Below are 12,784 nucleotides of genomic sequence, written 5' to 3'. Positions count from 1 at the left end.
GTTTCTTTGCAGTTGTTTCTGAGACAATGAATATGGAAGTGCCCAGCCCAGGATCTGGGGTGGGTGAGAATCCATTAGCTGTTCATTAGATCTGAGTCTATAGCCTAACTTTAGCTACTAACAAAACCAAGTTCTTCCTGTGTATTTCTGTCTGCTTATGAAAAGAGTTGAGTCAGAGACTGATCAAGGCAGTAAAAATACTGAATGTTTAATACAGTGTGAATAATGTGAATGTGCCTAATCCTCACGATGAATCATTAACGTGTGGGCAGGCAGGGGTTAATTAAGAGGCACGGTGGTCTTGAAACTGACACCGCCTGCTGTGCGATCTTGGGTAGGTGGTGTTATCCCCTCACCTTTCAGTTCCTCACTTGTGAAATAAGAAAACTGGACAAAGCTGTTTTAACTTTCCAGCTCCAAAGTCCCGTGACTCCGTGTGTTCCCTCCACACCAATGCTCGGGTCAGGGAAGTTGTCAGCTGGCCCAGGTCTCTCCCAGTCCAGCACCGCCACTGTCTCCGTTGTACTGGGTTGTATTTCTCCGTTCCCTGTTTTCCTGGCAGCATGCTGTGACGTAGAAGGGAAAAGCAGTGTTTGAAGCATGGGGCAGAAATAACTAATAATGATTCCTCGGGGATAGTAATGATGTTTCTAAAGGGAGTATCTTTGTAGTACTCCTCACAGTTCTGTGAGGCTCCTGGTGAAGGGCTAGGGAGGAAGGCAGGGGCCCTGGGGGTCAGTTGGGGTTAAGGCACCGGCATTCCAAATCTGCTCCTGGAACAGCCAAGTGGATGAATGATTAACCCAAGGAGTAAGTCGCTCAGTGAGTTGGGACCAAGAGGGCTGGTGGACATGGGGGTAGGGGGTAGAGGTGCTTGCAAGAGCAGGGGAGAAAGTTGAAACCAGGATTGGTTTTCAAATCATAACCAGATGTATATACATGTATAAACATACACACATACGGGTTGTGTTGATTCGTTCTGTGGTTATACCTGCAGATTCTGTTACTCGATTTCGAGTATTTTTCTGTTTCACATATATATACAAATATACACACATACTTTTTTATTGACGTGCACATTTAACTCAGCACTCACAAATAGATTCAATTGCAAAGCACCCGAAAAAAATAAATCTTATATAGGAAGAGAATAAATGCAGGAAAGAGGGAACAAGATGTTCATCCCCTTTGGGGTGGGTTGGGGGCTGTTTGATTTCTGGAGGGGCTGAGCCACCGGCTGTAACGGGGCTGCACAAGATGAGAGCCAGCCTGCAAGTCCGCACAAAGTCGGAGGCAGAAGACTGGGGTTCGCCCCGCCGCGTGGCACTCTCCCTCCTCCCCTGACTGTTGTGACTGCACCTGCTGCGTGTGACCGGCAGGCACTGAAGACAGCCTCAGCTACAGCCTTGGTGACGAGGCAGCCGCAGCCCTGCCAGCTCCCGCCCAGCTCTCATTGAGAAAAGGGGAGCCGGCCGGAGCAGGAGGAGGGGGAGGAGAAGCTCCCTGCAGAGCGGCTCCTGCCCGGATCGAGAAGCCTCCTGGAATGGGCATTCGACTGTTCTGACGTGGCGATTCCCTCGGGAGCCCCGGGAGTTTGAAGACACACGGGAAAAGGGAGAAACCGCAGAGAGCGTCAAAGGATGAGGGGTGCTGTAAAAGGAGCAGGGGAGTCCTGTGAAAAGAATCCATCATGCACTGAAAGGCTTTCTGGAGAAGGTGCCCTGATTTGCCTCCCCTATTGCTCAGATCAAAGGAGCCCGCAAGGACAGTCCTGAAGGATTCCTCAAGGGCCTTTTTGTCATTGTTCCTCAGTCCCCTTGCACACGGCTATTTGCTGACCTTTCCAGAGGAATCTCAGTCCCCCAGTTCCAGCTGAGAAGACAGTTCTTAAAAAAAAAAAAAAAAAAAAAAAAATTCCTGCTGTTTGAACGGGAGGTGCAGCTTGCTGGCTGTGGTGCTTTTTGCTGTGACATTTTGGAATGTCTGCAGAAACTTAAAACAAAGAGAAAAACAACGTTAAAAACTCCCTGGATTAGGCAAGAGCAAAGGAAGTTTTTGCCAAAAAGAAGTAAATGAGAGGTGGTGGTAACTTATCCCTGATCCAGGACCTGGATGATCAAAACCTTCGGGTTCTAGGAAGCAGCACTTCAAACCTAACAAATAAACAAACATGAGACGGAGTGGCTGTGGGGTCTCGCGCAGAAGCGGGTCGTAAAGGCAGCCTGAAACTGGTCAGAACTTCGGGCCTGTATGATGCCTGAAGATCGAAACACTGGGGGACGCCCCTCAGGTGCCTTAGCGTCAACGCCTTTCATTCCTAAAACTACATACAGAAGAATCAAACGGTGTTTTAGTTTTCGGAAAGGTAGGTAGATAATATGTTAATGTCCTTTAAAAAATATGCATATATTCTCTGATGCTTTAAAGTCAGTTTTATGCTCAGATAAAATGGGATTTTGGAAACCAAGAGCTTAAAACTGTATAAGAGTGACTTACGTGCGTCTTTGCTTGTCTATACTTGTTTTTCAAGGTTCGTATTGATCTGTTTATTACGGAACGGGCCGAGTAGGCGGGGCTTAACGAATGGTGGTCCTATAGGAATCACCTTGACTAACAGAGAGCTAAGCAAGCTGGCCTGACCATCCCGAGAGGAGGGGCCAAGACCACCTTGGGCTGTTCCTAGACCCAAATCAGGCAGCCATGTCGTTATCCCTTAAAGTGAGTCCCTCTCAAATCCCTATTCTGTGCTCCCATCACGTGGGTTTGGTTCTGGCTGCCCGTGCTTGCCTCACCTCCACGGCTGAGAAAATCTTAATAATCAGGTTATCTGTAGTGACTCTTTTCAGGAGACTTTCAACCATATTGATTAACGCTGATTAGAAATAGATGTCACCTTGACTTTCCAAATACATCATAAGGTGGCTTTGGAGAGGCCAAAGATATCAACCATCAGGAACAAGGAGTGGAAAAACAGAACAACTTGTGATCACTAAAAGAAACTAAGCATTTCAGAATTGATGTGTGCAGGGGGAGTTAAAGGGTACAGCATAGGTAAAATGAGATGTTTTTAGAAAATGTTTGTGTATCAAAATATTTTAAAATGTCCTTTAGCTTAAAATGGGAATAACTGAATGGAATGGTTATTTAAATTGGAACTAGGTAATTATAATTTTAATGTCATAAGCTAATAATTTAATCGGGAGCTGATTTGAGTAACATCTAAGGTTGTTCCTTCCCCCCTTTTTCTTTGATTTGCCATCTGTTAATTAATCCTCTCTATTTAGTAACTAACAAAAAATGAGAATAAAACAAAATAAGAAAAACCACATATATAAAGCCAAATATGGTGGGAACTTTTTAAGACTAAATCTTGTTCCTTCTGAGTCTCTTTGAGCAGTTAAGATCTGGCTATGATCATTGTCATATATTATCAGCAAGGAACTCAGGTGTTAATTTATATTCTCCCTCATCCACGAAGATAATTAAATAAGAGATACATGTCTCGTATTTTATAGATCTTTAGAGATTTCACGGTTACTGTAAGATTGCATCACCGACAGAGAAATTGACGATGATAGAGATTGAAAAAGGCTAGGGACTAACTGCTTAAAGGACATTCTCTCTTCTAGTTCCCCCACCCCTCAGCAACTAAATTGGGTTTCTCCAAACACATAGAGAGGGTCTACTTTTCTGGGTTATTGCTATTCATTTGTAACATGAGATGTTCTGGGGACAATTAATTTATCTTTGAAGCACAGAGCAAGGCGTTTTTTACCTTCTCCACCTTCTCTCCTCCAATAGTGCAGTATAGCATATCCACAAGAATCCTGGCTAGCGCTGCTGTTCATCAACCCTCTTCCCTTTCTCCTTAAATACCAACGAGAGAAGCAGTGCCTGTAAAGAAAATCCCCGTGGGCTGCAAATGGCAACCACAGGAGTGGGGAACAGCTTCCATCTATCATCTCCCATGGGCTGCTTTTAAAGTATTGTCTTTTCCTATGCAAAGTCTTAGTAATATGAGGAATGTTCAGCATCCGAGTCAAAGATTAACAGATTTTCAGTTTGCAAAACTATATTCTGGTTTCTGTCAGAACCACAGAGAGAAGAGGTGCAGAAAGCATTCAGCTGTTTTAAGTTTTCTTTGCCTTTCTCCGAGCCGGCCACACAGCAGCCTCTCTGAGTTCGCTGGCTGCAGGACCATAGTTACGCAGTGGGGCTGGGAAGAGAAGGTGCGCAGCTGCTGTGCGATGCTGTTTGTGTGCTGCGCTGGCCGTTCATGTCAGCCGCAGCCTGAAACACAGAGCGTTTACATCTTTATTTAAGGTCTGGAACTGGAAAGAATGAACTTTTCTTTCAATCCTGGGTTCCCAAACTGCTCCACCTTAAGAAGAGAGTGTTCTTTTGTGCTTTGTTTAATCTCCTGGGTACTCAAGTAGTTCAAGAAGTGGCCCTGGGTTTCAAGTTCCTCTCCCAAGCCTGTTGGAGAGTATCGGCTTAAGCCATTTCAATGAAAGCAAAAGGGAGAGTGCATGGAGCGTGGAAAAGCGCCCAGAAGTGAAAAACGTTGACGTGTCTGCTTTTCCTGATTCACATTTAAAACGTATTTTTTACTGTTGTCAAGGGTAGGCTGACAGAAGAGGAGACTCGCTCTTTAGAAATGCTCTCAAAATGAAGTGTGGCATTAAATGAAAGTTCCCAGAGGCCTGGTGGTGGTGGTGGTTGCATGCCATGTGAGCCACAACTAACTACTCCAGGCTCCTTTCTCTTCTGGACCTCTGCTGTCCTTTATTGCCCTTTCAGCTCTTTCTCTCTTTGTTTAATTTCCCCATAGTTTTAAAAATCTAGGAACTGAGAAACATCAATTAGGCAGGAAGCTGGGGATGACGCTGCTTTGGGTCTATGTTCTGGTGAGACAAAAATTACAATGTGTTTTTCACCCTGTTTATTTTGAAACTATAATTTTTTTTAGCCTTTATAAGATTCATATCTAATATTGGGAGCTCAACCAGTCTTTTGATTCCTCGGGAGTGCATAACACTTCGGGTCTTGAATGTTGATGTTAATTTTTAGTCATAATAGGCCACCTGGTTTAAGGTTGTGATCACAGGGCATACTAAAGTAAATTTTTAAACTCTGACTTTATCTTGTTTTGTTCCTGAGTTGCTCTCTTCTGGGAGATAAGTCGTCATTAATTCCCCAGTGGCTTTTCCTATGCTGTGCCACTTAGAGGTCATGCACTGTTGCTTCTTCCTTCTTTATATACTTTCAGCTCCATTTCTATTTCCATCTCTTCAGGTCTCTGTGTCTTTATTGTGTCCTGCACAAAACTTACTTTAACCTAAGAAGTGGCTCTTCAGGACAGCAGCCATCCTCACCTCTTTCCATCCCCAACATTCTTCACAAATTCCTACAATACACGGTCCATCTTGTAAAGCATCACCCACTTGGTTTTCCTGAAACTGTACTGTCAAGCAAGGTTCCACAGCTCAAAAGTTTTTTGAGTCCTTGCTGCTCCCGGGAGGAAGCCCTAATGATTTCATGTAATTATCAAGGCCTTCTAACCAATTCCAACGGTTCCCTAGTTAAACTCCTAGTTCCCCAGACTGTCCCTCTCTTTTTCTCTGAACACATCCCCTCCACCACATCTTTGCTTTTGTTCACTTTGTCCCTCTGCTACAGTGCTCTCTCTCTCTCCTCTGTTGTCTGGCCAAACTTCATGCTTTCTTTAAGGCAGTGTTGGCTTTCATTTCTTTATCCATTATACTCTTTACTCTATAGCCCTTATATTTCATTTCTGCTGCCAGTTGGCCACCTTATCATCATAACCATCTTAAAGTGCCCTATACACATTTGTGGTAAAAAAAAAAAAAAAAAAAGGTATTTGTTTATTTCTTCCCAAAGTGAAGCATGGCAATAGATCTATTTAATCAAAGATTTCAGGTTGATTGCCAACTGGTAAAGTACTGTATAATTATCTATCTTTTCTTGCTAATCTGTAGTCAATAATGAATTAATATAGAATGTCTTTATAGTGCTGGTGGATAAGACCAACATTTTCTTTAAACTTTATCGTGTGTTGTGTATGTTGTAATCACTTATATGGAAATTGATTTGTTCAACAGAATACTGCTCTCCAAATCCAAATAATTTTAAATGGTGCTGTGATGTTGTGATTTGTCATAAGAAATATATATTTGATCTTCCTCCCATTTCTGGCACAGAGCTCCTAAAATCCTTGGAATTTCCTGAGCAATAAGAGCAATAGGAGCATCTTTTGTCATAATATTTCGTCTCTTGTCCTCAGTTCCTGAAATCACTTCAGAGCTATAAAAGTGAAACAGGTGTCTTGTTATTCATAACAAGCCCCTTTCCACCTCAGCTGGGTTTATGTTAGTGATGTGACTTTTGGGAAGCACCTAAGGACAGAGTTGGCTGCCGGGGAACCAACCATGATTCCAGGATTGGAGCTTTCAGTCCACCCCCTGATTGTCAGGGAGGGGAGAGGGACTAGCAGTTGAATCAATCACTAATGGTCAATGGTTTCATAAATTAGGCTTGTGTGGTGAAGCCTCCTTAAAAACCTCAAAGGACTGGGTTCAGAGGGCTTCTTGGTTGGGGAAACAAAACACTTCCACGTGCCACTGTGCTGGGCCCCAAACTCCGTGAGGACAGAAGCTCCATTGTTTGGGACCTTGCCCTATGTATCTCTTCATCTGGCTGTTGATTTGTATCCTTTAATATCCTTTGTAATAAACCAGTAATCTAGTGAGTAAATGGGTTTCCTATGTTCTATGAGCCACTCTAACAAATTAATGGAACCCAAGAAGGGGGTCATTGGAACCTCCAATCTGTAACTAGTCAGTCAGAAGCACAGGAGATAACCTGGGCTTGTGACTGGCATCTGAAGTGGGAATGAGGGGGCAGTCTTTTGGGACTGAACCCTTAACCTGTGGGATCTGTTGCTGTCTCTGGGTAAATGGTGTCAGAATTGAGTTGCATTGTAGGACACCCAGCTGGTGTCCGAGAATTGCTCATTGCTAAGTATGGAACCACCCCCCCCCCAAATTAGAATGGGGCCCACAACCTTTTTAGGTGCTATAAATGAGTAACTGGTTAATTCATGTATTAAAGTTTTATGGAGCATCTACCAGGTGATGATGGGGATGAGAAGACAGACAAAACAGGCTGCCTCCAGTCTATGAGTTCACAGACTCCTTGGGGATAAATAAACATAAATAAGTACTTGCTTTGTGATAAGCACTACACCAAACTATGTACAAAATCTAAGGAGCCCATGAACGAAAGACTGACCACAGGCTCATCTGGAAAGGCAATGACTCATCTGAACTACAGGAAGTCAGATTTAGCCTTTGGAAGTTACAGAAGACATTTTCTTCTATATGATCTAAAGAGAGTGGTCAGCATGCCTATGGAAAAATACATCTGAATTGAATTAACATAACACAGTAGAAAAAGAAAGACCTTTAGAATCATAGACCTGTGTTTGTATCCCAGATCTGCCACTTTCTAGATCTGTGACCTCAGGTCACTTAGCATTTCTGAACCTCTGAATCTGTTTGTTAAAGAGAGATCTCCTTGCGGAATATCTGTCTCAAATAAGAAAATGTAGATAAATTGCACAGCAAGGTACCTGGACGTAAATGGTGTCTGTGATTGCTGGTCCAAGACCTAGGCCACTGGGTCACTGTGCTCACATTATTACACCTTCTTAATTTTGCCATACCTTTATTTTTCTTCCTACTTTCTCACTCTGACTACAAAAAGAGTCAAGATTCTACCAAACATTCACCAGTTATTATGGATTCTGAGCTCCTTGGATTAAAAGTTTTTATTCATATAAGGTTTGTTGGCTACTTAGAAAATGCTGGTGACAGACTGAAGTAAGCTTTGGCTATTTTTGTTTCTTAGTTCTGCACTAAAATGAATGCCTTTTTTATTTTTGTTTGTCCATTTACTGTGGTGCGTGTTCATTTTTAATTGGAAATTATTATAATCCTGGTGATACCAAGGCTTATTCTGCTAGGAGGGTTGCAGTAAGCAGAAGGATAAGTAAAAGCAAATTCCCTACCTGGCTTAGCATGTGATCTCTAAAAAGGAAGAGAGAAAGAACTCTGAACAATACCTGATAACCAAGAATTTGAACCATAATCAAGAACCTTTTAAACTTCTGGATTTTTATCAGCAAACCAAGGATTTTTTTTGTTTTCAAATTTTCATAGAAATCAATGCCACAACCTGAGAACTATTGATGAGTTTCATTTTACATTGGAGTTATTCATTTATTTCCCATAATTGAAGAGATGAGGTGTTTTTGTTTTAATGCACGTATTAATTCCACAAATGTTTATGAAATCTTCAATCCTTGCTCACTTTGGTATTAAGTTCCAGGGACTTAAGCAATAGAGTTTGCCTATGTGCCTAGACCATTCAGGTTACTGTGACCAAATGTCACAGACTGGGTAGCTTATAAACAAAGGAGTTAATTTCCCATGGTTCTGGAGACTGGAAGTCTGAGATGAGGCCAGGACGGTTGGGTTGTGGTGAGAACCTTCTTCCCGGCTGCAGGCTCAACTTCTTGTATTCTCACATGGCAGAAAGGGATGAAGGAGAGAGCTCTCCAGAATCCCTTTTATAAAGGCAATTATCCCATTCATGGGCTCTGCCCTCATGCCCTAATCACCTCCCAAAGGCCCCCCCTCCCAATACTTTAGGCATCAGGTTTTCAACATAAGAATGTGAAGGAGACATGGACATTCAGACCATGGCACTGTGGTAGAATGGAGCATGAGCCCTGGAGTCCTCCAGTCTGGCACCAATCCCGCTTCAGTCCTTGTGTCTGTGGCACCTTGGGAAATTTCCCTAAGCCTCTCTGAAGTTCATAGGATAGGTATATAGTATGCAGCTATTATCAAATGTTATTTATAATAATCAATAAATGTAAAATAATTATTTTATTATAATTGTAAAAGTGTAATCCTCTTTGACTGTGCAGATAGGCATCTAATGAATAGTTACAGAGCAATGTGTTAAGGAATCAAAGAAGAAACATATCAAGCTTTGCCTCTGGGGTGGAGGGGAGGGAATGCTAGTGAAGTCTCCACACAGGAGATGATAGGAGTTGAATCTTACAGGATAAGTTTTCCTAGGCTGACTCATAACAGCAGGAGCTCCTTCTAGAAGGATGCCTGAAGACGTGATAAGTCATGCTACCTTTAGGAAATGACAAATAGTTCAGTATAGTTAGTGAGCATGTGGTTTGTGAGGAAGCAGCAGAAATGAGGGTGGATATGGCATGTGCCTGGCACATAGTGGGTGCTACCTAAACATTTGTTGTTCAGTGATAGATGAAGAGGCAGAGACCAGATTGTGAGGACTTTGTATTTCATGAAAAAGAGTTTGGTTGGCCAGTGGGCACCATTGGAAGAAATGAAGCAGAAGAGTAGCATGATCCAGTTTAAATATTATGAAGATCACTGTGGCAGTGCTTGCCTGAATTGAGGACTCTGCTCTTCAAAAAGTTAAGAAATATTGAGGATCTAACCTTATGTAGTGGCAATGAATTTGGAAGGGACCAATGTGTGATTAAATGAGAGGCATAGAGGAAGGAGGAATCTAGGTTGACTCTCAGATGGCACTTCAATGGTTTGGGGGAATAGCTGATACTGATAACCAAAATCAGAATTACAAGAAGAAAAACAGGTTTGGAAGAAAAGATGACATAGCCAGTTTTAGAAATTTTGAGTTTGAGAATGTTTTGAGATATCCGTGTTGAAATGTCTAATGGGCTTTTAGAAATCCACTGCTAGAGATCATAAGAATGGCCTAAATCGAGAGATAAATCTTGGAAAAATTGACATACAATGAGATTGAATGGAGTGAGCAAAGAAATTGTTTCAAATAAGGTGAAAATAAGGCTGAAAATAGGACCAGCCAACTTATGAAAGGGTGTAGTAAGTAGCATACTCAAGAAGGAGACTGAGAAGAACATTCTGGAAGGCATGGATTATGTAACATGTGAGAAGTGTCAGGAAGAAGAAGGAGATTGATAGTTTTAAAACGAGTGAGGCATAAAGTAATACAAAAAAATATGACTGTCAGTGGTTTGACAACCAGGAAGTTGTTGGTGACTATAGAAAAAGATCTTTTAGTGGAGTGACGGTCTCAGAGGCCAAAATGCATATGTTGGCAAGAGGATAGAGAGTGATGCAATAGAGCCTGAGTCGCACTTGACTGGGAATCGAGAGGCAAAGGGAATAAATAATTACAGGGCATGGAGAGTCCCAGAAGGTTTGGCTTTGTATTTATTTGTTTATTCATTTTTAAGAAGGATGGAACGCAAATATATTTCTCTGATCACACTCACTAACTTCACAGGCTGCCTCTAGGTATTGGGTATATAAATCACATGTGACAGTGGAATTTCACAAATCCTGAAGGATGGTTAGATTTCTCTCTCTCTTTTCCTCTCTCCAGTTGAGACAGCCTCCCACAAGTGCAATAAATTCACCTGTGTGATTTACTTTCTCAGTCTAGTGAAAAGTCACATCGTGGAGGATGCTTCATGATGCCATCAATGTACTTCCAGGAAAAGTATGCAGGACACACCATCGTCACCCAGAGATTCCCAAAAAGGTTTTATCAGGGAGTGTGAAACTTTCCTGGGAACGTAAATGGACGTAGCTGGGACTGGTTGCATGTCTCACACCACAGGGAATATTCTTGTTAATTATCTACTAATCTTGTGTTCTTTTCCTCATTCTACTAGTTGGGCATAGCTCATGACCTTTGTGCTTTTCTGTTAATTTTAAAATTTGAAATTTCACTGCACCTTCAAAAAAAAATCTAAATAAAACAGCTTTTTAAAAATAATTTTCCCGGGGGCCAGCCCAGTGGCGAGGTGGTTAAGTTCATGTGCTCTGCTTCAGCCACCCAGGGTTCACAGGCCTGGATCCCAGGCCTGGACCTCCACACAGCTCGTCAAGCCTCACTGTGGTGGCATCCAACATAAAATAGAGGAAGACTGGCATGAAGGGTAGCTCAGTGACAATCTTCCTCAAGCAGAAAGAGGAATATTGGCAACAGATGTTAGCTCAGGGCTAATCTTCCTCACCAAAAAATAAAATAAATAAAATTTTCCCCCTAGCTTTCATCATAAAAACCATCCTCATACAGAAGATTAACTCACACCACCTGTTGCAAGCCAGAAATGTGTGGAACGTTTTATTTCCAGTGCTACAGAATGGGAAGTATATATCCACTGTAATTCTTTCCAAGACCAGATCAAGAGCAGAAAACTATTATTTTTCCACGGGAATTTCTAAGCATATGTACATATTGTCTGCATGCTTTAACTCTCATACATATTAGGTAGCTAAGTAGACATAGCTGTTTATGTTCCCCTCTGTATGTAGGGGAAATCCTTTCCTTGGTCACAATGCTCACTAAATGTTCAGGGTTTTTTTCATTCTTTTTTTTTTCTGACCTCCCCCCATATTTACATTTTCTCAACAGAAATTACCCCTCCTAGTGTGATGACAGGAAGTGAGGTAGGAAAGCTAGTATACACAGTTTTCTTCCCCCATAGCTCAGTTTTCAGCCATTGAGCACACTTCGCAGTATTGTGTACTAGATATAGAATGGCTCTGAATCCAAAAGTCTTGAACGAATCCTGGCTCCACTATGTACTAGCTGTGTGACATTCAGCAACTTACTTAACCCTCCTGTGCTTCAGTCTCTTCCTCAGTAAAATGAGAGTAATACCTCATTGAGTGCTGTGAGTTTCAAGTGAGAGAAATGCAGATAAACTACTTGTCACTATGCCTGGCATACATAAGTACAGCTTAGCCACAGTCACTTTCTAGAGCACAGAGAAGATAAGCCACTTTACTCCTTTTTAGAATTTACTAATATTTTAAATTACTAGAAAATTAGGATGCATGATAATTGTGATTAAATAAAAAGGAAGAGGGCTGGTTTTCAGGAATGAGCAAAGGGTTTAAGGCTGAAGAAATCTGGATGTGGACTTCCATTATGCCACTTGATGCTCTGTAACTAACCTTGGGTGATTTATTTAATCTCTCTGAGCACCAGTTTCTTCTTGTATAGGATAGCTACATTATATATTTATTACGAAAACGAGAGAACATATGGCAAGAACTTAGTATGAACTTAGTATGTAATGTGTTCTTAATAAATTGGAGGATGTTCAGGCTCTTAGCTTTTAATTTCTTGCTGTAACTCTTAAGTAAATTCTTGTCGTAAAGGCAAGCCTATATGTACAAGAAAAAAAAAAAAAAGGAAACCAGAGTATTCATCTAAAGCAAACTTACCCCTTCCTTTATCACTTCTCTAAATTGTCAGGAAAGAAGAAATCCTGAGAGTTTTAAGAAAAGAAGGTTTGACTGTTTTTCATTACTGCATAAAACCAAATCTTGGAAGTTGGGGTCTCATTTGTAGCGCACATAGACATTGACTTGGAACATCTTTAGTAGAATTCTGCTGGATTTAGAGAGAAACCTTACGTAATATATTTATCCATCCAAAGCAATAAGTGGAAAATCACACATACATGAGATTTATTCCCAAATGTCAACATTATTTTTTTAAATAATCTATAAGGGCCTGTGAAAGGCTGTTTCTTTACATTTGGCAGCGTAGAATCCAAACATCCCCAGGGAATAAGCATCACACTTGTTGTCAAAGAACCCCCAGAAAAAGAGTCAATATTCTTCATTCATAATCAATTTGCAAGCTTTTATGAAAA

The 12,784-nt window shown here is 41.5% G+C and overlaps 1 protein-coding gene across 11 annotated transcripts in view; it reads left to right on the top strand.

The window, feature by feature from the left end:
- Window positions 1-12,784, top strand: part of ARHGAP24 (Rho GTPase activating protein 24) — a 719,869-nt gene that overhangs the window by 651,950 nt on the left and 55,135 nt on the right. The window contains exon 1 of one of the 11 annotated variants that reach the window (XM_023634575.2): window positions 1,350-2,365. The exons of the other annotated variants lie outside the window; for them this stretch is intronic. Within the exon in view, the coding sequence (XP_023490343.1) occupies window positions 2,251-2,365 (115 nt within the window). The 5' untranslated portion in view covers window positions 1,350-2,250. Of the gene's footprint in view, window positions 1-1,349; window positions 2,366-12,784 lie in introns of those variants that run through there. 11 annotated transcript variants of the gene reach the window in all.

The sequence above is a fragment of the Equus caballus genome, chromosome 3 (assembly GCF_041296265.1).
Source record: "Equus caballus isolate H_3958 breed thoroughbred chromosome 3, TB-T2T, whole genome shotgun sequence".
Lineage (NCBI taxonomy): Eukaryota > Metazoa > Chordata > Mammalia > Perissodactyla > Equidae > Equus > Equus caballus.
This window is presented reverse-complemented; position numbering and strand designations above follow the sequence as displayed.